At 36.7% G+C, this 24,798-nt stretch overlaps 1 protein-coding gene and 1 pseudogene across 1 annotated transcript; both read left to right on the top strand.

The window, feature by feature from the left end:
* The first annotated feature begins 2,092 nt into the window (after positions 1–2,092).
* Positions 2,093–10,849, top strand: LOC113259669 (protein LEG1 homolog). The gene is made up of 5 exons (XM_026505219.1): positions 2,093–2,393; positions 4,034–4,120; positions 4,847–5,031; positions 5,942–6,042; positions 10,627–10,849. Exons 1-5 carry the CDS (start codon positions 2,093–2,095, stop codon positions 10,847–10,849), a joined length of 897 nt encoding a protein of 298 aa, XP_026361004.1.
* A 6,498-nt stretch (positions 10,850–17,347) lies between these two features.
* LOC113259348 (ORM1-like protein 1) lies at positions 17,348–17,799 on the top strand (annotated as a pseudogene).
* Positions 17,800–24,798: the final 6,999 nt, after the last annotated feature.

Genomic DNA, 24,798 nt, shown 5'->3' with positions numbered 1-24,798 from the left:
AAGCCTCACTTTTGACCTGCTGGGAAACAGGGGTTTCTAGTGGTGCTGATAATCAGACTTGCGTGCTGCTTGTTCATGAAGACATTACTTTCACTATGTGTGGGTGAAACCCAAATAACTGTGGTAGAAATAAGATAGGAAGTCGTTTCTGTCTTAGGTCAAATCCAGATGTAGGGACTCAGTTATATTTCGTGGTTGCACAATCTTCTGGGATTCATGCAATCTCCAGCTTTGCATTGTAATGGTATCATTGTCCATAAGCATCGAGATGGAATTGTAGCCATCACATCTACAATCCAAGCCACAACATGGAGGAAGGGATGAAAAAGTGGCCTTTCCCTTTTTTTAAAGGATACATGGGCACTATTTCCATTCATGTCCCAGTGGCTGGAACCTAGTAATGTGGTTGTTTATGCAAAGGATAGTGGAATTGCGGTCTTTATTCTGGATACCCATGTTCCCAGCTAACAGTCTATCGATGAAAGAAAACTGGGAATTAACTAGGAGTTTTTGCCAATAGACTGGCTTGGTCTATTGGATACATAAGCACACTTCAAGCTTCTTCCTTACAACAGAAACTTCTAAATGGAACATTCTTTGTTTTTTTCAGTATATATTGACATATTATTATAAATCCTGGTACATCAACCTCCATATTATTTATGCAACACATTCAAGCTTTTTTTTTCAATGATAAGGGAGTACCCCAATATCATTGGTGATATATTTTGTAATCACAATGTAGGTTAGGAAACCCTGGAAGGTTTCTGTTGACAGTAGTCTTATCTATAATATTATAGGCCAGGCTAACCTATTTTTTAGATTCTGACACAGAAGGAGTTGCAAAATTCAACTATTTTATATGTTAGCTAATATATCAATTTCCTTTACGTTACCCGCCCCACCCCCAAACACTAGTTCAATAGCCTCTGCATGAAGAAAACTCAGCCCTTTAAAGCAGTCCATTCCTTTATAATGAAATTATAATCACAGGGAATTTCTTTTTTATATTGTTGAAACTTATACACCTGAAATTAAAACCTGTTAGACTGTCTTTTCCTCTAGGATCTAGAGATACGTGATTCAGTATGAGTGCTAGAAGTTATTACATTCACTAAACATACTAAATAAATGTTTAAAACATTTTTCCTTAGCCTTTGGTGAGAGATAACTAATGGGTATCTGAAGTTTTTATTCAGGGACCTATGTTTAAACATGCTCTAGAAGACTCATAAGATTCAGCATATAACTGTACTCATGGCTAAGATTCTTTACGCTGATGTAGTGCGAATACACAGCTGAACAAAAGGGGAAAAGACACAGGCAGAATCTGGAGGAATGCATGTGTATTTGCACATGCTCTTTCCCTCCAGTGAGAAGTCACACAGAGCACACTTTCCCCCAGTAACAGAAGGACAGGAATATGTGTGTTATGTTTCTGCCCAGAGATTCCCACTAAAGAGGCAGTGCCCAAGCTGTTTATTGGGACTGGTCATGTATGAAAGTTCCAGACTGTACAAGGAAAGCAGGTGTTGGGCATAAACTATATTGTTTGCACAGTCTAGGTACAGTGACTCACTTGTCATTTAACTGTTGACTGGGAACTTTGAGAGCCAAGTAGACAGATGCCAACCAAGGGCCAACCTTGCAAGCCGGTTTTTGTAACAATAACATTCTCAGGCTTGCTATGTAAACTCTTTTCTGCAGACGTAGGTAACTTCCAATATCTTTACATTTCTAGATGAATAAGGTCAAGATATATGTATAGGGGTGTATTTCATTTAATAGGCATACAAACACAATGTAAACTTAATAGCAGTTTTCTGAAAGTGTTTAGAATATTTATTCATTCAACAATAAAATATTCAACTGATTTGTGGACTATCATGTGAATAACAAACTACATTGATGATGTTATTTAGTAAGAGAGGCATCCTATTTTCATTGGTAAGGCCTTCCCACCTTCACCCTATCATCTTCAGGGAAAAGAACAAAAAATGTTGACATGCTGGGATATAAGCAAATACCGTGACTTCTTCCTCCATTTCCCAATAAAAGCCTTGCCGCAGCCTCAGTCAACAGCTTTGGCGCAATGGCTCTCCTCCCTCCTTGGACCTGCGTACTAGTTGCTTGCTTCTCTGCTTCTTTAGCAGGAACATCTGATGTCCCAGATCCGTATCCCCCGCTGTGGAAGATGAGCGCGGGTCAGTTCAGTGACTACAGGGTAGAGAATGGAAAGTACATTATTGATCCCTGGGTGTACAATGAGAGAATGGGGATGTACAAAATCCTGGTGAACAAGACAGCGAGTTATTTTGAAAACATCGTAGCAAACAATGATCAAAATATTTTATGGGGATTACCTCTCCAGCATGGCTGGCAATACAGAACAGGTAAGAACAACTCTTGTTTTCATCCTGATGATCTACCAGTATGACCATGCAGTAACTGGGAAATAAGACTCTGTGTATACCATATCATGTTTTTGAAAATTGATCCTTTTCTTTTTCCTCTTTCCCCCTCGTAACCATATTTCTCTACTTCTCCTCCTCCATAAATCCTTCTTTTATGTGCTTCTGTTTTGACTAGAAACCACAATGGGGCACAAGGTGTAGTTGCCAAACACAAAAAGACTTCATATTAAATCTATTGAAACCTATCGAACATACTACAAGTATTTATTGAACTCCTGCTAGGTGCTAGATGCCATTCTAAGCACTTAGATGAACAAAGCAGTCAAAAGGATAGACATGAAAAACAGAAGGTGATGATGTTAAATTAACTTGAATGTTTTGATTGCCCCAATTGTGATTAATATACATGGAGATAAGGTTGATAGGCATGGAGGGCCATCTTGTTCATGAGGATGTTGCTTTGCAAATGATCAATTCCTCTGGAAAATACATTCTAGTGTTTAGTTAGGAGATACGTTATGGGCCAAGGATTTATAAATTAAAAAGATATTTTCGTTCTGGCTGACAGAAGAAGCTTATGAAGGAGAGTGGTGCCTCCTGCCTACTCCACGCTGATAATACCACAATAAGGAAATTTATTCAATTCCAATGGAAAAAATACAGAGAGAAGATTATGGTTGGTATTAAGTGTGAGCAGTGGTCATATTCCGGAGCTACGGAGGTTGACCAGTCATGCATCTTTGTCAGGGAATGTCCTGAGACCCAAACCGACTCCTAATTATCTGGCATTCCTTGGGGTCAAAACAACCCCGGTGCAAGAGAAATCACTAACATAAAGTCTACAATGGGAGGCATGCCAACTTCAGGGGAGAGTGGAGTCTGAAAGAGCTGGTAGATTAATGCCCTTCTTACTCTTGCATTGCACTCACACATCAGGATCAAGCCTGACTAAACTCATCCTTTGATGAGCTGTTAAGTGTCTAGCATTTGCTAAGAGCAGTGGGGAGATGGGGTGTGAATAAGTACTTTCAGATAGTTTCCCTGCCATCAAAGAATTTACAACAAAAGTGCAATGGGAAAGATAGCAGAAATTGAATAGAAAACAATACACAGCAACTCTTGGATAAAAGTTAAAAGTGCAAAACAAAAACAAAGGGCAGAGTGGAGTCAGCTCAAGTAATCAGGAAAAAATGAATTTATACTGAGATTTGAAATGTGGGTGAAATTTTACTGGGGAAATAGAAATGAAATCTACTAGGAAATAAAAGAATGAGCCTAAGCAGTGTTTCTCAATCTTGGCTGCATATTGAAAATAACTGCCTAGTTAAAAAAAATACCAATATTCAGGTCCACCTGAAAAATTCTATTCTAATCTGGTAATATTGGAAATTAAGCCAAAGGACAGGACCTGGAAACAGGATGGCTTAGCAGCATGTGATTGAGTGTAGGGTGTGTGTGTGTATTTAAGAAAGTGACAAGAAAAGGAAGGGGGAGATTGAGTGAGAGGGAGTTATTGGAGATCAATAAAAGAAGAGACCAAATTAAAGCAAAATATTTATTGATATTCAAGAATTAATGTTAGTATATAATAAATAATCCCTGCACACTCTCTCTTCTAGGACGATTAGCTGATCCCAGACAAAGAAAAGGCTGTGGCTATGAATCTGGAGATCCTTTGTGTATCTCTGTGGACAGTTGGTGGGCTGGTAGGTTCACTTAAATGGCAAAATAGGTAATAACCATCCCCAAGGAAAGTATTCAACCTAAAATCTTAGGGACAGAGACAAAACAATACTACTCCTTTGTAAGAAGGAGTCTATTTCATCATGTACCTTGTGGGCTTTATGCCACATTCTAGAATTTAAAAGCCATAATGTCAATAACAATTCCCTAGGACATATTCAGCTTTTCACTGAAGGACTGAAACAAGGAACTGCAAAGGACTGTGGCCTCTGAAAGCCCAGCACTGGCAGTCAGGTGGGAGGTGCCACGAATGAGGGGCAGTCTCCAGAATGAGGAAGGATGAGAAATGAGGGAACAAGCAAATAGGGCTTTTTCTCATTTTGCTCAGATCAAATGTGTTTGACTTTTAAACCATAAACACGTCAGAGTAGTGTACCACAAATCATTTTATCAATCTGTAATCGAAGGCTTCAGTCAGATATTTAATACTAAAATAATCAGAAGGTATTTTCTAATTCCTTAAACTTATTTTGTGTTTTGGTAACAAAATTAATTTACACACAGTTTCTTAGAGATATTTCCCAAACTCCTAGGGAGATTTGCAATTTTTTTTTTTTTTTTTTTTTTTGCTAGTGACCTTTAGGTTTCTGGATCTGTGATTTTTGCTTACTCGTGTACAGATTACTTAAAAATACTCTCTATCACATTTCTTAGTGCTTGTGATAATAATAAGTATTTTGCTGTTACAGATATGAATTACTTTCTATCTGCATTGCCTTTCCTTGCTGCGGTTGATTCTGGTGTAATGGGGATATCATCAGACCAAGTCATGCTTTTGCCACCACCCAAAGATCAGAGAAAGTTTTGTCTTAATGTTTCTAGTTGTCTGTCATCCTTTCCTGAGACAATGAGCAAGTGGAATACCTTTTACCAGGTTGCTTTCATAAGTTTCATAATTTATTTTCCTATAATTTATTTCTTTTTTTGTATAATGCTTTTTGTCTAGGTTTTTGTGTGCATCGTATAATATTTTCCTAAGTGTAACAATGTAGACTGTTATGCAAATTATATTATTACAGTGTAGCTGGGCATTATGTGCCATTAATACTCTGAACCAGTATGGCATTAACACAAGGTCTATCCACTCATTTCAAATAAATTATACACAATGTGAGAGCGCAAAAGATATCTTACTAAATGAGAAGAATATTCTGGGTAATTGAACTTGCATGGCAACCAAAGGTTAACTCTTGGGAGAAATATAATTATGTAATTGGTTTTTAGAACAATTAATTTATTTCAACTGAATTAATAAATGGTCATATATAGGTAGAAATAAACAATTACGTGGCAATCAAAACCAAATATTCAATGAGCAAAATGAAAACATTGGCTAAACATGGATGTGGGCTAAGGTCCACAATGAAAAGATAGATTTACTAGTCCTATAGATTATTAGTTCACTACTTTAGATATGATTGAATTAAATATTCTAATAAAAATTTCCTCCTTTTCTTAATCTTAAACTTTTGTTGTAATTTCTACTAAGATAGTAGAAAAGCAAATGACAAACCAAAACCAAAATTCTCCTGGCCAGTATAAAATACTGACTCTTGGGAAAATTGTTGCAGCTTATTTCTTATGGATGCATTCAATATTATTAATTATAATAGATATTATACTCTTTTACAGAGTGTTAGTCACTGAGAGCTTACACAGTTCTTAGAAACAAAATTCTCCTCTCATGTAGAATATTTCTAAATTATATATGGGATTAAATGAAGTTGTAAGGAGAGGAATTGTTATATTTTCTCAAATATGAATAAATTTCTCCTCTGCTACAGCATTTACAGGATCCTTCTAGTAGCTTTGAAAACCTGTTGAAGTACTTGTGGGCTGCACATGTCTCAAGCTTGGACTATGCTAGCAGGATATTTGAAGATAGGTAAGAATGGATCCCAAATCATTTCTATTGAATATGGTAAAAGACTTTTGGCCTTACTTAAGCTTTTTTATTCCTTTTCTAAAGTGGTGGTCAGTCTTTCTATTACATGATATGAGTCACTGTGTATTTTAATGATGAAGTGTACTATTTTGGAATGATTAGATTGTGTTTTATGAAGAAGGAACAAAATTTTGAGGAAAAAAAACATCTTGTGCTAACCAACTGATAACTAATGAAACAGCTAGCCAACCAACAAACAAAACATACCAATTTCTCTACATTAAGAAAAGAAAAGACATTTTCTTCATTATTTTGACCATGGGCACATTATATGGTAGGGACATATTTAGGGAAAAAGATCAACTAGCATCAGGATTAGCACAGAGGCTAGCTTAGATTATCGAGCCATTCTACGTGTCCATCTAGAGGTTATCATACACCTACATGTGAGGGTGTAGAAGTGATTTGTGCTTAGTTGTGAATGATACTGTATTAGGGTTCTCCAGAGAAACAGCCCTAATAGAAGATAGATGATAGGTAGATAGATAGATATAGGTAGAACTGGAAAGAGCCTACCTTCTAGTATGAAGGCCATCAGCCAGGAAAATTCTCTCTTACTTTAGAGTAATTTACTCTTACTCTCTCAGCCTTTTGTTCTGTTCACACCTTCAACAGATTGGATGAGGCCCATCCACATTATGGAGGGCAATATGTTTTACTCAGCCAACTGATTTGGAAACTGAGATTTCCGAAAACAAAACAAAACAAAACAAAAAACTTCACAGAAACACCCAAAATAATGTTTAACTAAATATTTGGGCACCCTGAGGCCCAGTCAATTTGATGCATAAAATCAGCCACCATGGACACTATCTGAGGGTGAAGCCAACTACTTGGAGTGGGATACAGGGTAGAAATCTGGGTATGGTAAAAAATAGGAACCAAAATCAGCGTCCTTGGTATTGTATAAGTGGACTGGTAACTCCAGGCAGGAATGTGTGCCTCTTATTTCACTGGTTGTCTCTCCCACGACTCCATCATTCAGTTAGGTAAATAAATCACCGAAGTAGCAGATTCGAAGCACATTTCCTCCTTTACCTGTCGGTATGGCTTCAAAAACTAGGTATCAAGTTGGGCAACGGAGTTTTCTCCTGGGGCAGCATCAGTGATAGGATTTGGGGCTGCAGTTGTAACTCAACCGCTCTTTCTATTCTGATGACAGGAAATAGGAATGAGATTAGCAGACAAGGATTTCAGCCTGGGATTGCCAGCCTCAAGATTTGACTGATAGCAAGTCATCGCTCTAGATTACTTTTTTCATTTACAGATGTTCCAGGTTCATATACAAAGATAAATCACTAGAGAATGCAACTTTGTCCCTAAGAAATATAAGAATACTTTAGGTAAATTCAAGGAGATTGAAGAAGTATTTTTCTTGTAGGTACATTTCCTGTCTCCTGTGGACTTAGACTTTTAATCTTATTGTATTTATTCCTATTTATGTAATGGAACCGCTTTTGAAAGAAATGTCATATTTTTTAACAGGCCAAGTTTATTTAAAAACTCCAAAATCACAGAACATATGAAGTTTTCAGTGAATAATCTTAAATATTTTCCTGATTATTTTGATCACAAGTGTATGACCTAAAAGTTTTTTTTTCCTGATAGTATTAGAAGTACTTTCCTCACTAATTATAACCAAAAAAATTGTTTTTTACTAACTCTTTTTATTCTCTGAAATTTGATCCTTTTTACTTGACCTATTTAGGTATCAACAAATGACTCTCTCCCATGATTTTTTAAAATAGCTACTGTTTCTCAAGCACAACAAGTAAAAGAAATTTCACGAAGTATCCTCACGTAATACCTCACTTCAAAACACCTCCTTTTTCTAGATCCTGAGTATGTGGTTGAGCTGTTTAGTAACTTGCTTAAAATCTTATGGTCAGTGAAGGGCAGGGCTAGTCTTTAAATTTCTCCTGACTCCATAGCTCCTCTTCTTACCTGTAAGCATACGTGACCTACAAACTAGTTTTGTGAGGTCAATAAGTACCAAGGTTCTTCCTCCCTTCTAAAAAGATATTTAAAACTATTAAACGATAAAAAAAATGCTTCCACCTTTTCAATATATAATGAAGCAGGAATAAAATATGATATTCACTTCCTTGATGAGAATCTTTCAATTCTGGGGAGAGATGAGCCATACAGGCAATCACCTAACTGAACAAAATAGCATTCATAACTCTTCTCCCACCCTCTCAGGTAGGTTAGCAGGCAAGTGAGGGTGATCAGGGCCCCTTGTCCCGGGAGTTAGAGTAGTGGATGGACGGGCCTTAGAGTCTTCGGAATTCTTCAGAGATTCCTTCCTTCCTCCCTTCCTCCCTTCCTTCTCTCTCTCCCTCCCTCCCCCTCATCCCTCCTTCCTTCCTGTTTCTTTAATTTATATGTTGAATTCAGGTGTGCTTTCTTATTTTTTGTTTTGGATTATTTTTAGTTTGTAGATTATCCACTTCTTATATGTCAATGTTTTAAAGAGTCAAATGGTTCTATGAGGTTTTGCCATCGCTTCCACCAAAAATTCATAAATAAATGAAACAGCTGTATCCAGGGAGAATACCACTATAACCACGGTTACTTTGATATTTGGTACTATATTTCTAAAAATAAAAAATCCTATACCATGTCCCGATTTGCAGATTTAAGTTTTATCCTTTTTATCACGACCATAGAAAACTACCACTTAGTTCCCCTCACCTCCACTCCACAAAAATTCTTCCTGCTTCTCACTTTCTCTGCATAATTGCTTAGTAATTTGGATTGGGTCAATGTTCAGTGGCTACATTATTTTAACTATTAATTACTATTCATATCACATGTATTAAACTGATTATAATTATTTTTCCTTGTTATCTTATTCCCCTTATTGATAATTTTTTGTGCATTTTTGTTTACTTTCTATTGTACACATCACTAATCACTTCCATTTGGCAAGCCAAGGAAGTTTTTTCTCAACATGTTTAAAAGCATCCAGAATTATATCAATCCCTTCTTCTTGAAGAGGTTTCTTTCAGAGCTGTTGACTTGCTCTGCTCTGCCTAGGTGGTCAGGTATGCTTCTTAGGTCTCTAGTATCTTTGTACTAGATTTCCTTTGTCTCTTCTTTGTGTTGAATTACCATTTCCAGGATCCCGTATCTTTTTATTTCCTGGATTACTTTGTTTGTTAAGACTTACATGCTAGTCCGTTCAGAACAATTGTATAAGAAAAGAATTGTAGGTAATTTGCATTCTTAAAATATCATTATTCTATCACGATTTTTGACTGAGGCTTTGAGTGATTACAGACATCTAGGCTGGTAATACTTAAGATTTTTGAAGGCATATCTCCATTAATTTTTAGCTTCACTTTTGCTGTTGAGAAGTCTGCAATTTATTAAGTGTGTTGCCCCGTATTTCATTCCACTTTTTTTCATGAGAATGTAGCCCAGTGGATAACTACTAAATGTCAATGTCTACAGCAGTGTTTATTCCTCACATGTCTAAGAGTCAGCTGGGCAGGTCTGCTGCTCTTTCCTGGGCTCACTCGTCTTAGCTGGTTTTGACTGGCACCACAGGATGAGTGAAGCTCAGCTCTGCCCCACTAGTCTTCCCATTCTTCTTCAGCAGGCAAGCTTGAGGGTTTGCCATCGTGACGGCAGAGAGGCAAGAGAGAGAAATCAAATTGTGAAAACATACTTTAGGCTCACGCTGTGTCAAGTTGGCTAATATCCTATTGGCCAAATGAAATCATATGGCTGAGCCACCATCAGAAAGTTATGCCTCTCTCCTTCCCACTTCCTTCCAATGTAACAAGGAAGGGACGCTGGAGAAAAAAAAAAAAAACAGAGATATAAAGAGTTTAGAAAAATTGGGGCCATGTTTGCCATCTACTACATACTGGGGCACTTCCTTCAAATCTCATTTGTTACTTTTTTAGGTAAAATCATATATTAGGGCTTTTATTTACATGACCCAATACTGAACTCTGTATAGCCTACATATACTTAAAACTCTGTGGTCTTGGATCCTAAGATTGGTTGGTGCACATTTTTCTGTACTTTAAATTACAATGAGCCTTCTAAGACATATTTTTATTTTTTTTACTTGACTGTATCTTAACTGACTTATTAAATGAATTGTTCAATAACACCATTAAATCGTTTGAAAGGCTTCCATTTGATCCGACTTTGCTTATACACCTCTGAGCCTCGAACAGGTAGGTGCACTCACCTCTTTCCTAGTGTTTATTTAAACCATTGTTGCTAAGGCTTTGTGGTTTATTTAAGCCATTGTTCTTAGGGCCTGCAGTTTATTTAAGACATTGCAGTTTATTTAAGCCATTGTTCCTCAGTTGTTGTGATGAGCACTGGGTGTTATATGTAAGTGATGAGTCACTAAATTCTACTCCTGAAACCAATATTACCTTATATGTTAACTAACTAGAATTTCAATAAAATCTTGAAACCAAAATATCAAAAACAAAAGAAAGAAAATGATGAGGCTGAGTAGACTAATTACAACTGTACCTGTTTTCACTCGTCTCTTAGGTTGGAGTATTATTCTAAGCCAGAAGCAGATTTTGGAAGAAATTGGTGTGTAGCTGTGGAATATTTAGCTGCTTCCCTCTTTCCTACAACTCTGGTAAGAACATATGAATACCAGAAGGGCCTGCCGCCGCGAATGCTTGTGAACGGGGATAGAGCCCCCTTCATCAGAGACTTTACTGTCTTTCAAAACACCGTCCTGCTTGTTCTAAGTTTTCTTTCCTGAGTGGATAACTCTCCAGGTAAGGGCCTTATAAGCAATAGAAAATTAATATTTCATTGAATAAAGGAAGAAATAATGATTTTATCAGATACAAAGATTGTTATACTGTTAAAGAACGTCATGATTTTCCATGGGTCTCCATTCCACAGTTTTTGGTCCTTCCAATGGTGGCCTGTCCTTTCTTATGTATCTTTATTGATCGAGGAAGGCACCAGACTGCCTTCAGTCCACTTTTCATCTCCAAACCCAGGTATTGCCCTTTGCTGTTGTTACCGTATTCCTTTTTTTTAAACCTTATATATTGCTCTTAAATTTAGAAAAAAATAAAGAAATCTCAAAAGGAAATCTTCCATGATTCATGAGAAAAACAAGCAAATTGACTTATGTGAGCTCCATTCATCTAGCCTTACTAGCCAGCCATGGGTGAAGTATTCTGCTGCCACTCCTCAGCTGTAGGCCTTCCTATCAGAACAGAAAACATAATTAAAATATCACTATTTTTAACCCACAAAGAGTCTGAAAGCTATATAAGCAAAGTAAACATAAATACATTAAATATATGTTTTTGAAATCTTATTTGAATTAAAAAGAAGCCCACACATTTAAGGCTTTCATGCAATTGCAATTTCTTCTTGCTGTAGTAATGATTCCAGTGCAATATTCTTAGTCAACGGCAGCTTCCCTTTACACAATGAGTAGAGGACTCAGTCTCCTTCCATCTGTGCTTGTTCCGACCCCTGGCTTCTATATAATCTACATCCCACCTAGAAAGATGCTCTCATGTTTGGAGAAGCAGGTGGGCTAGGGAATTAAATGGTTGTCTAAGAGCTACTTTTGTGTGACAAATCTATACCATGCAAGGAGAAGCATGAATTTTGGTGATCACCTGCCAAATAATCAGCTGGCCTAACTGCATTGTAGGCCTGGGTTGTATAAACTGGATCTTTCCTCTTAAGATGTACAAGGTGAAGAACTGAGCGGAGAGTGGAAATTATTTCATTTAAAGCTTGAAAGTACCATACTACAAGATTTTATTACAAGATTCAGTTTTACTGAAATTAGGCTATATGTCGCAGTTTTAAATTGCTTTCACAAGAAAAAAATGGGAGAGTAAATGTTGAAAACTACTGGTGAAAAAATGGTGAGCCTTGGTAGTATAATTGTGTAGACTTTGTATCATGAGGCTTTTACTATCATCTAGTTGTCATTCTCATGGCAACCACTCTTCATTGATGCTAAGAATTCAGTCACAGAGTCAAAGACCTTGGAGTTTTCAAATAAGCAGAGAATAGAGAAAACGGATGTATTGAAAACAAAGCGTGAGTGAAAAACAACTACTGATACTTAAAAACGAGCATTTTCATTAATCATCAATAGAAACATATACATACATTTACAATAAAGTATCAAAGTGTCATTTAGCTCCTTTTTAGTCTCCAGAAGTGTTTTCCACAAGAAACCTAAGCTAAATTCATTAAATTTAATCTACAAAATAAAATTAATCTTTTCAGGCTTAAAATTATCTTTTTAACATTTTTGCTGATGGTAAGAATTGGCATGGAGTTTTTCATTTTTAATTATGTAAAATTCTGAACCATCTCTGTGTCTATAGTGGCATCAGGTTTTAATCCTTGACTATACATATTCTAAGAGTAAAACTCATATTAAAGTTGAAAAATAATATTAGGTATAAATTAGAAAACAAAGCTTGCCTAGATTGTATTACTTTTTTTCCCCCATAGGTGATATTTAAAATAAATAGTGAAGACTGAGTGAAGATTTAAAACTGTCAAAGCTGATGATTCATGTTAATATAATTTAAAAACGCTTTAGGGGCGCCTGGGTGGCACAGGGGTTGAGCGTCTGCCTTCGGCTCAGGGCGTGATCCCTATGTTATGGGATCGAGCCCCACATCAGGCTCCTCTGTTAGGAGCCTGCTTCTTCCTCTCCCACTCCCCCTGCTTGTGTTCCCTCTCTCGCTGGCTGTCTCTATCTCTGTCGAATAAATAAATAAAATCATTAAAAAAAATAAAAATGCTTTAAAAAATGTGTTGAATTTCATGATTCAAGACTGAGGCCAGCTGCCCCTTTTGCTTCCCCTAACCTCACAGAGAAGGTTGTTACCTCCTACTCTTCTGCTGCAGTGGTCACTACCTCCTCCTCTTTTTGAATGAGGACAACTGTTTGCTGAAGTATGATGTATAATTAGGTGGGAGGAAATGAACTTGGGCATCTCAGAAACTTCAGTGAAGATGGTGACATAGGAAACTCCTGAACTTACCTCCTTTCACAGATACCAAATCTACAGCTACAGACAGAACAATTCACTCTGAAAGAAATCCAGGAACTAGCTGAGTGACTCTTACTTTTTGGGAAAATGAGAAAAAATCCACATCAAAGTAGGAAGGAGAGAGGCTGAGACACAATCTTGCAATAAACCCCAGACACACGATAGGGAGGGATCTCACAACTCCCAGCTTCTCCTTAAGGAGTGAGTGATGGGTTTGGACCCCCACATCTGGCACCCCAATTTCTAAGACTTTCATGTTAGAGATGGGCTCCCAAACATTTAGCTTTGAAAGCCAGCAGGGCTTGCATCCACAAGACCTAGAAGGCTAGAGCAAACTAGGAGACAGTTCTTAAAGGGCTTGTACAGACTCACTGTGGCAAATTCCCAAGGGTCCAGAGCAGAGGCAGCAAACTGAAACACACCCAATCTTTTCATGAAAGAGGCCTATTTGTTCATTTTAATAGCTATGGACTGAGGGGCAGGCTTCCAATTTGATACTGCAATACTCTTCGGAAACCAAGAACTTGATAGGTGCCATCTTGGCACTCTCCCTTTGTTTTGCTTCAAGGTGGAGGTATCTTGTGGAAAGGAACTTGTACACACATCTGTGCCATGTTTTTTTTCAGTCTTTACCCGGAAGATACCCCTTGATTGCATGGTTCTGATGGCTAAGAGGGCTTAATTAAACTCATGGGTTCCATAGGACTGCAACAAACAAAAGCTGCTATTGAAGATCCAGCTTAAAATCATCTGGCATCCAAGTGTTGACTGAGCTCTGCGTCTTCGGGACACTGACAGGTCTTGGCCCACCTTCAACTAATGGGGACCTTTAAGAACACACTAAGCAGTTTCACAAAAGATTGAAAAACAACCAAGAACAAGAGTAGGGTTGAGTGGTAAGATTTATCTTTTATACAGATGCCTCTTCAAAACTGGGAGAGGTGGCTGTTCTGTCTAGTCCATAGAAACCAGCACAGAAAGGCAAGGAAAACGAAGACACACAGGAATATGTTCCAAACAATAGAACAGCATAAAACCTCAGAAAAAGACTTTAATAAAATGGAGATAAGTGATTTACCTGATAAAGAGTTCAAAATAATGGTCATAAAGATGCTTTCTGAGGTCAGGAGAAGAATTCATGAGCAAAGTAAAAATTTCAACAGGGAAATATAAAATGTAAGAAAGTACCAAACTAAAATCACCAACTTGAAAAAATATAACAGAGCTGAAAAATTCAATAGAGAGATTCAACTGAAGTCTGGATGAAAGTGGAAGGATCCGGAACTTGAGTACATCGGCAGCGGATTTCATCCAATGAGAGGAGCAAAAAAAGAGAAGAATGAGAAAAAGGTCAAGATAGCTTAAAGACCATTATGGCACAACATCAAGTGGACTGATATTTGTATTGCAAGGGTCCCAGAAATAGAAGAGAGAGAGAAAGGGGCAGAAAACATATTGAAAGAAATAATGATTGAAAATGTCTGTAACTTGGGGAAGGACACAGACATCCAGATTCAAGAAACCTAGAGTTCCAAATAAGATGAGCCCCAAAAACCTACACCAAGACACATTATACTTAAATTGTCAGACGTTAAAGACAAAGAGAGAATCTTAAAAGCAATTAGAGAAAAACAACTCATTATGTACAAGAGAGCCTCCCCCCCCCCCATAAGACTTGGCAGATTTTTCAGGAGAAATTTTACCAGCCAGAAGGGTGGCATGAATTATTCAAAGTGCTGAAAGAAAAAAACTCCGAACCACAAATACTCTACCTGGCAAATCTTTTCTTCAGAATTGAAGGAAAAATAAAGAGTTCTCCAGACAAGGAAAAGCTGAAGGGGTTCAGCACCACTAGACTGGCTTTATAAGAAATGTTAAAGGGACTTCTTTAAGCTGAAACAAAAGAGTTGCTAATTAGTAACAAGAAAACATCTGAAAGCATAAATCCCTCTTGATAAAGGTAAAATGCAGTTAAATTCAGGATAATCTATTGTAATTGTGGCAGGTTCATAACCTATAAACTTATGAATTAAGAAAAATAATTCCATTTACAATTATTTCAAAAGAATAAAATACCTAGAAATAAATTTAATCAAGGAGGTGAAAGACCTGTACACTGAAAACTGTAAGACATTAATGAAAGAAATTGAAAAAGATACAAGTAAATGGAAAGAAATTCCATGTTCATGAATTGGAAACAGTAGCATTGTTAAAATGTCCATACTACCCAAAGCAGTCTACAGAGTTAATGCATTGCCTATTAAAATTCCAGTGTCATTTTTCACAGAAATAAAACAATCTTAAAACGTGGATGCTACCATGAAAGACCCTGCATAGCCAAGCAATCTTGAGAAAGAACAAATCTGGAGGCATCTCACTTACAAATTTCAAGCTATACTACAAAGCTATTGTGAGCAAAACAGTATGGTACTGGCATAAAAACAGACACAAAGATCAGTGGAACAGAATAGAGAGCCCAGAAATAAACCCACACTTGTGTGGTCAGTTAATTTACAAAAAAGGATCCAAGCATATACAATGGGAAAAGGACATTCTCTTAAATAAATGGTGCTGAGAGAACTGGACAGTCACCTGCAAAAGAATGAAATTGGACCATTATCTTACCCCAAATGCAAATGGATTAAAGATTTGACAGTGAGACATGGAACCATAATCCCCTAGAAGAAAACAGGGGTAAGCTCCTTGACATTGGTCTGGGATGAGTTTTTGGATTTGACACCAAAAGCAAAGGCAAAAACAAAATACAAATGGGACTATATCAAACAAAAAGAAAGCAAAGGACATCATCAAAAAAAAAAAAAAAAAAAGGAAAGGAAAGGAAAAAAACCCCACAAAATGGGAGAAATTGTTTGCAAATCATTTATCTGATTGGGAATTAATATTCAAAAAATATAAGCAATCTGATTTTAAAATGGGCAGTCTGAACAGACATTTTTTCCAAAGAAGACAAACAGATGGCCAACAGGGGCATGAAAAGTTGCTCAACATCACTAGTCATCAGGAAAATGCAGAGATCAAGGAAAACCACTAGATACCACCCATACCTGTTAGAATGGCTATTATTAAAAGACAAGAAGTAACAAGTGTTAAGGAGAATGTGGAGAAAAGGGAACTCTTACGCACTGCTGGTGGGGAAGTAGATTGGTGTAGCCACTATGAAAAATAGCATGAAGTTTTCTCAAAAATTAAAAACTACCATATGATCCAGTAATTCCACTTCTGAGTATTTATCTGAAAGGAATTAGGTCCTTGTCTCAGAAAGATAAATGCAGCCCCACATTCAGTGCATCATTATTACAATAGCTAAGGCATGGAAACAATGTAAGTGCCCATCAGTGGATGAGTAGGTGAAGAAAATATGATGTATACATATATATTCATACATATGTATCGATATATATAAAATGGAATATTATCAGCTATAAAAAAGAATAAAATCCTGTCATTTGCAACAACATGGATGAACCTTATAGGGCTTTATGCTAAGTGAAATAAGTCAGAGGAAGAAAAATACTGTCTGATCTCATTTTACATGGAATTTATAAAAAAATCAAGCTCACAGGAAAGAGATTAGTGGTTGCCAGAGACAGGGGGTAGGGGGTGGGTAAAACAGGCAAAGGTGGTCAAAAAGTACAAACTTCCAGATATAAGATAAATAAGTAATGGAGGTGTAACATATGGTATGATGACTGTAGTTAACGATATTGTATTATATGTTTGCAAGTTGCTAAGATAGTATATATGAAATATTCTCATCACAAGAAAATAATTTGTGACTACGTCTGGTGATGGATGTTAACTAAACTTATTGTGGTAAATATATATATATATAATTACATTGTATACCCCAAACTAACACAATGTTATATGTCAATTACATCTCAATTTAAAAACCTTACTTAATTTTAAATCTGATCATCTATGGCACTAAATTGAAAGAACGCAGTGGGGCGCAATGTAAAGTGGTTAGCATGTAAAGTTAAGCGGTTAACTCCTATTTATTAAACACCTACCATGGGCCTGAAATTATGTCAGGTGCCTTTTTCCCCCTTATCATGTATAAATATCACTACAATACTTTTATAAAAACATTAGTGCTGGAGCTGGCCATTGGCATCTGGTCTTGAAGGGACACCACGGAGCTGGTCCTGCTCTCAGCCAGCTGCCCAGAGTGAGGCGGTGGAGCAAATATGAATATTGGAGTTGCCTGGAGTGAGGCGAATCCAAGTACTGGTGTAATGAACAACCGGGGTAGGTGGCCGACGTATGTGTTAGCAGTCTTGCTTCAGATTGTCTTTCTCAGGAGTCCCTTCTTTAGTGTTCCTGTTGCTTATACCTTAACAAATATACATATTCTGAGCTGCATGATTTTTGCATGCAGTAAAAGGAATGCCTTTTGAAACTCCTGACCACGGTAAAACAAAGCGCCTAACTCCCAAGAAACAATGGACTGTGGAGTGCGGTTTATATCTGCACAGAAGTTTTGTATAATTTTTCCAATAATTCCATATTTTCTGGCAAGTCTCTATACAAAGTATGATCCAGTTTCACTTCATCTAAACACAGCTTCTCTTCTGAGTTGGTAATTCCAAAAATGTCCAAGTTACATGGTATTTGGATATTTAGAATGAACAACTATTAAAATGTTTTAAAACTGAACAAATGTTTTTATAGCTACTGAGTTTTCTATAAGGAAGGAATGGTCAGTAAACTGCACTGGTTCTGTAATAATGTGGAATGAGAGGTATTTAATTCGAGGGCCGGTTGCTGGTTCTTCACATGCTGTTACGAAATGAAGATTTTTACTAGAAGATGCTTCTGTGTAATGTATCTGGGATCTTTCTGAAGAGAGGCTTTATAGACAGGCCAGGCAGGTCCAGGTTATAAACTAAATGGCTATAAAGTGAGGGTGTAATAGATAAATCCAAGGAAATACCAGCTTTGTAAGAAACCAAGACCAGCTTAGCTTATAATGAATGGGATTGTGTTAGAAGAAAATTTTCAGTCATTTCATCATAGTCAGTTTAAGTAGACTTACATGTAAAGCAGAATCATCTCTTCACAAGTTTATTATAGATTCTTTTGATTACTATACATATTCCCCTTGCATCATTTAAGAGGAAATATACTCTCTTGTTTTATACCAGCCAGTCCCTACCTTATGGTTTTGCTGACTCCACAATGTATTGATAGATGAGGTCATTTTCACATTTATTAACTCACTGGGTTTAAGAAAGTCCATTGTCACGACTGGTATTAGAAGACTCCGGGCATCTTACAAACATCCTGGGAGTCAGCCTTCTAATTTGGGAACAAAGTGGATTTTGCTACCTTTCCAGACACAAGGCTGCTAAACCAGTTAAGAAAATAATTTATTTTATGGAGTTAAAGTATATGGTAATTTAAAGGTTCCTGCTTATTTGGTTATCAAATTGTTAAAGTCTGCCACTTTTAAGAAAAGGAAATAAAATGAACAATGATATAGCTGACTTGTGGTCTGGCAGAAACTGCTTCTCCAGCAACAGTACCAAAGTAAATAATGGAGTGTTTTTTTAGAAACAGTGTTTTTAGAAAACATCTTTTCTTGGTCTTCCTATTGTCAACCCCCGTATTTTGCCCATTAATATCTGCCTTTCAATGCATGAGTCTTGGTGCAGGGAAGCCAGAGTGGTTACTATTCCCAAAGCAGCAATTGTATTGAATTCTTGACTTAGAGAAGCTTCTCATAGTTGCTGACATTAACTCTAAGAAATAACTACATACTACTTTGAGAAGTAAACATGTCAAAAACCAAAGTTCTGATATGAGATGAAACAGAAAAACTTAGTAACATTTGTAGACAAAATAGTGAAAAGAGTTTTAGACCAACTTAAAAATCAATTTGTTTCAATAAACTGATTTTGGGGGGGTAATGATCATTGTTTTGTAATTCAAAAGTACTGAGTTCAGAAATCAGTTGTATGATAATGCTAATGCATGTTTGTTTTCTCCCATGCATTTTTAAATAACCAGTAATCTATACTTAAATAAAATTTTTCTTTGATGTAAGAAAATTTTATTGCCAATATTTTACTAATAAAGAAACAGAGGTTTTGTAAGTTTAAATAATTTACCAGCTGGAAATGAGACAATAAATTTGCATCTTGGAGTATTATGTTAAGGCCTGTGCTCCCTCTCCTTATCACATCCTCCTCCTACACACTGGAATCTATACTCTAGATAAGTCTGAAATCCGGTGTCAGCCCTTTGCTCTCTTGTTGGATGTGTTGACTGATTCAACATTAATCAAACTAGCCTGATTTCCTCGCCAGTTTAAATAGAAAGAAGAGGAAAGATCTATCTTGGGTCTTGGGACTTTATAAGAGATTAGCTCTAGCCACCTGAGAAACATGAACCAAATGTTCTCACCCACCAATCAGGTAACATGCTCCATCTCCATGGAAAGGAGTAAATAATATTTATGAGAACAGCTCTTCATGGAAATTAAGCATTATCCTCCCAGCCCTAGAGCATAGGAAGAAAACAGAAGTAGACCTGGGACCAAGCGTTCAGGACACTTTCAAACTATACCTCCGTACGTTAACAGATCTAACCTGAAATATTTCTTCTCTTCAAAAATTGTTTTAAAAACTCTTATCTTTCTTTATTTTAAAAGCGTTTAAATTACTGTTATTTTTGCTAATTTATCTTAAACTATATTTAATATATTCAAACTTTAAAAGTCTAAGTGCTTTGACACATTAAATGAAAATTCAAGTCTTCATCCCACGTCTCTTCGTTTATATCTCTTGGCCCTTCATCCAATTTTTAAAAGTGGCACAAATTCCTAGAGTATGTTTGTACATAAAACAGCGTATATAAATGGATAAATAAAACCTGTGTTGTTTGCACAAATGAAATCATACTCACTGCTTGACACTGTATTTTTTTACTAGATAATTTTCTTGAAGATCTTTGGTATCAGGACATATTGATCTAACTCATTCTGTTCAAAGGATATGTAGTGTTTCATTTAATACATTTACTATAACTGTAGGCATTATTTTCTCTTATAAGCTTTGTCAATAATGTAATAAATGGCATTTTATGTATGTTTTTCTTGGCATAGTTTATGATTTTACCAATAAATTTGTAGAGAGGAAATGAGTTAAAGTCAATGAGTCATATATTGCCAAGTGGTACTTAAAATAGTTTTCAGGAGTTTACATTTTTGTCATAAAACTGAATTAGGGTTTCTGTTTTCTCTAAGCCACTATTATATAGCAATTTCTCTAACTTATGTTGGTTTCTTATGTAGAAAATTCTACTTCTCTGTCATGTGAATTTATAATTCTTTCTTTTTTTTAATTTAAATTCATTAGCCAAGATATAGTACATTATTAGTTTCAGATGTAGAGTTCAGTAATTCATCAGTTGCATATAACACCCCCTCCTCATCACATCATGTGCCCTCCTTAAGGCCCATCACCCAATTACCCCATGCCCCCACCCACCTACCCCTCCAGCAACCCTCAGTTTCTTTCCTATACTTAAGAGTCTCTTATGGTTTGTCTCCCTCTCTGGTTTCATCCCATTCAGTTTTCCCTCCCTTCCCCATGACCCTCTGCACTGTTTCTTACATCCCACATATGAGTGAAACCATATGATAACTGTCTTTCTTCAGTTGACTTATCTCGCTCAGCATAATACCCTCCAGCCCCTCCACAGCATTGTAAATTGTAAATGGTAAGATTTCATGCTTTTCGGTGGCTGAGTAATATTCCATTGTATGTACATACCACTTCTTCTTTATCCAATCATCTGTTGATGGACATCTCAGCTCTTTCCACAGTTTGGCTAGTGTGGACATTGCTGCTATAAACATTGGGGTGTAGGTGCTCCTTCAGATCACTACAGTTGTATCTTTGGGGTAAATACCTAGTAGTGCAATTGCTGGGTCATAGGGTAGCTCTATTTTTAACTTCTTGAGGAACCTCCATACTGTTTTCCAGAGTGGCTGTCCCAGCTTGCATTCCGAAGAACAGTGTAAGAGGGCTCCCCTTTCTCCACATCCTCTCCAACATTTGTTGTTTTCTGACTTGTTCATTTTAGCCATTCTGACTGATGTGAGATAATATCTCATTGTGCTTTTGATTTGTATTTCCCTGATGATGAGTGATGTGGAGCATTTTTTCATGTGTCTGCTGGCCATTTGGTAGTCTTCTTTGGAGAAATGTCTGTTCGTGGCTTCTGCCCATTTTTCTCTCTATTTTTTTAAAGATTTTATTTATTTATGTGACAGACAGACAGCGAGAGAGGGAACACAAGCAGGGGGAGTGGGAGAGGAAGAAGCAGGCTCCCAGCAGAGGAGCCCGATGTGGGGCTCGATCCCGAAACACCAGGATCACGCCCTGAGCCAAAGGCAGACGCTTAACGACTGCGCTACCCAGGCGCCCCGTTCTGCCCATTTCTTGCCAGAATTATTTGTTCTTTGGGTGTTGAGTTTAATAAGTTCTTTATAGGTCTTGGACACTAGCCCTTTATCTGATACATCATTTGCAACTATCTTCTCCCTTTCTGTAGGTTGCCTTTCAGTTTTGTTGATGAATTGACAATTCTTTCAATGTGTTTGTGCACTTTTCCTAGTTTTCTGATTATTTGTATTTCTTATAAATTTTTATTTGAGTTGGTCAATAAATTTTAAATTTAAAACTTCATGTGTGTAATTATCAAGTAATGAATATTAATTTTTATATGCAAAATACATAGTTTTGTTTAAAATAAACATTTTAACAATTAAGTATTAATTTGAATTTACATGTAATGATTTTATATCTTTTCCAGGTTCATTTTCATTGACTGCATGGAAAATTTTAATGAAGACACATAATGGAAGGAAGCATGTTCTAGAGATTTTTCAAATAGTTCTTGAAATCTTTACTCCAACATCTCTGATCTTCCCAATGTTTAATTAATGAACTAAAGATGAACAGTTCTAATTTGTTGAGCAACAGTAATTTCAAAATTTTCATGTGATCATAACCATATAGTTTTCTTGTTTCCAATATTTTTGACTTATGCTCATTTGTTAGGATTCTATCCATGCATTCTAACTTGAAATTCAAATTAATGTTATGATTATTTTTGCTCGATTAGTAATTCTTGATTTTTAAAATTTATCAATACTTAAAATGTTTGGGATCTAAAGGAAATTATATTAAGCTATCATAAATCATTGTGAAATCAATAAACAAACATTAAATTTATATGGCTCTTTTGTTGTTACCCTGTATAAACTAATTACATGAAATTCAGAGCAATATGTCTTGCTGATTTGTAACCAAAATCCAGAACATTTTAAAACTAAATACTGACAGTCAACTAAAATTTTTAAAACTCATAAAACAGAACTGACAGAATACATACCTAGTTTGTCTTTTTGTGTGTGTGTTTCCACTGACTACAATTTTATAACAATTACGCACTATTTCCCCATCTCTGGTTCACACTTGATAATAAACGCTTAAGGGTCACGTTTGTCAGTGTTGTTCTCTTTCAGGAGAGAAACTACTCTGGCCAGGAGGTGGTGACTTCCAGAGCTGAAATGAAGCTTTCCTATGCAGGTTTTCTCAGGGCCTCATCCACAGACTAAATCTACCCTCTAACTGTTGGAAAAAGAAATGCTTCTACCTTTGCTCTCTTTCTCTCTCTCTTTCTCTCTCTCTTTCTTCTTTCTTTCTTTCTTTCTTTCTTTCTTTCTTTCTTTTTCTTTCTTTCCCTTTCTTTCTTCCTTTCTTTCTTTCTTTCTTTCTTTCTTTCTTTCTTTCTTTCTTTCTTTCTTTCTTTTTCTTCTTTTTTATTATGTTATGTTAGTCACCACACAATACATCATTAGTTTTTGATGTAGTGTTCCATGATTCATTGTTTGCATATAACACCCAGTGCTCCATGCAATACGTGCCCTCCTTAATACCCTTCACCGGGTTCGCCCATACCCCACACCCCTCCCTTCGGAAACCTTCAGTTTGTTTCCCGAAGTCCATAGTCTCTCATGGTTCGTCTCCCCCTCTGCCCCCTGCCTTTGTTTTTCCCTGCCTTCTCCTAACAATCTCCCTGCTATTCCTTATGTTCCACAAATAAGTGAACCCATATGATGCTCTTTCTGATATAAGTATTGTCCACATCACGACCAGAGGGATCTTTTCAAGTATAAGTCAGATCATGTTTCTCCTCTGCTCAACCTTGAAAGGGCTCGCTCCCTCTCCCAGAGCAAAGCCCGCAGCACATATACACGTGGCTCACGCTGCTGACATGACCTAGATCCCTCACTCCCTCTGCCTTGTGCTCCTCCCACTCTCCCCTCTCACACAGGCCTCCTTGCTTTTCCTCAAACACTGAAACACACCCATGAGTCATGATTTTCGGAGCATTGTTTCCTCTCTGTCAGGAATGCTCTTCCCCCAAATCTCTGCCTGCCTCGTCTCTCCACCTCCTACTGACCTTCTTCCGATGTCACCTTCTCCAACTGTCAGGATATTCTTTGACTTCTTTGTGTGAATTTGCGCCCACTCAACAATCTATCCTTTTTATCCTGCTTTATTTTTTTCTTCATATCACTTATCTCCACCCATCACATGCTCTATTAGTTTCTTTGTTTCTTGTCTGCCTTTCCACACCAGCGTGGGAGCTCCATGATAGTAAAGGTTTATTTTCTATAATAGCTGCATCCCTAGGACCCAGGACAGAAGTTTTAGTAAGCACTCAAAGATAGTCTTATTTGGATGAATAGATGAAAAAAAAAAGAAAGTTTGAATAAATGAGAAAGAATTGATGGAGGTTTCCAATGCTAAAACCCCCAAGTTTTGTTTTAATATGAAAGCCAGAGGCATATACTATGGATACTGGAAGAAAAGGGTAGAAATTACCTGACAATCAAAGTGCATAATAAATTTCAGAAGACAAAATCAGAACAACCAAGGAATTGCTGCTATCCAATCTGATCATTAGTACATAGTTTAAGAAAACAGTTACAAAAATAAAGAAAAAGTAATAAAATCAAATGCGACAAAAAGTAAATCAACTGAATTAACTATAGTGGGAGGAGAGAAGTAACATTTCACAGACACTCCTAATATCGTGATCTTTTGGGAAGTGGAAAGTGATGGGGCCATTCCCACAAAGGAAGATGTTAGGAAGTCACGCTTGTTTGAGTGCAAAAAGTGACCCTTCTGTGTATGAGATGGGGGGCCAGCTGTGGCCTACCAATAACTAAAAAAAAAAATCATTTGAACCCACAGTACACTTTATTGCAATGACACAGAGAAAGGTGAATGAACAGAAAAATTTTCACTAATAAAAAACTTGTCTTTTTCAAACCATGCTTTTGTTTTTTACGTCCTATGTTGTTCCTACACATATTGGCTGGCTGTAATTTGATCTGCATATTCATTAGTAGAGGAATGAAACCTAATTAGTTTAGAGTATGTTCTTTCTGTGTTTAAGGGAGGCATAAAACTAATCAATGAGCCTCCAGTTCCTCTCTGGTCCTATGCCTCAGTCACGTCCTTATTTTAGGACTCTGCTTTCATAGGCAGCACGTTGGTATAACAGAATCTCAAGATCCTACATTATTTTCCATTGGAACAAAAGAAGGAGAGAGAAA

The sequence above is a fragment of the Ursus arctos genome, unplaced genomic scaffold (genome assembly GCF_023065955.2).
Source record: "Ursus arctos isolate Adak ecotype North America unplaced genomic scaffold, UrsArc2.0 scaffold_13, whole genome shotgun sequence".
Classification (NCBI taxonomy): Eukaryota; Metazoa; Chordata; class Mammalia; order Carnivora; family Ursidae; genus Ursus; species Ursus arctos.
Note: the sequence above shows the minus strand (reverse complement) of the source record. Positions and strands in the feature narration are given on the sequence as shown.

What these genes read in the sequence shown, in the direction of transcription:
- LOC113259669 (XM_026505219.1), top strand. Translation starts at nt 2,093, where the DNA reads ATGGCTCTCCTCCCTCCTTGGACCTGCGTACTAGTTGCTTGCTTCTCT. An exon ending in TGGCTGGCAATACAGAACAG is followed by an intron (nt 2,394 to 4,033) that starts GTAAGAACAACT and finishes TCTCTCTTCTAG; the next exon opens with GACGATTAGCTGATCCCAGA. An exon ending in TGTGGACAGTTGGTGGGCTG is followed by an intron (nt 4,121 to 4,846) that starts GTAGGTTCACTT and finishes TTGCTGTTACAG; the next exon opens with ATATGAATTACTTTCTATCT.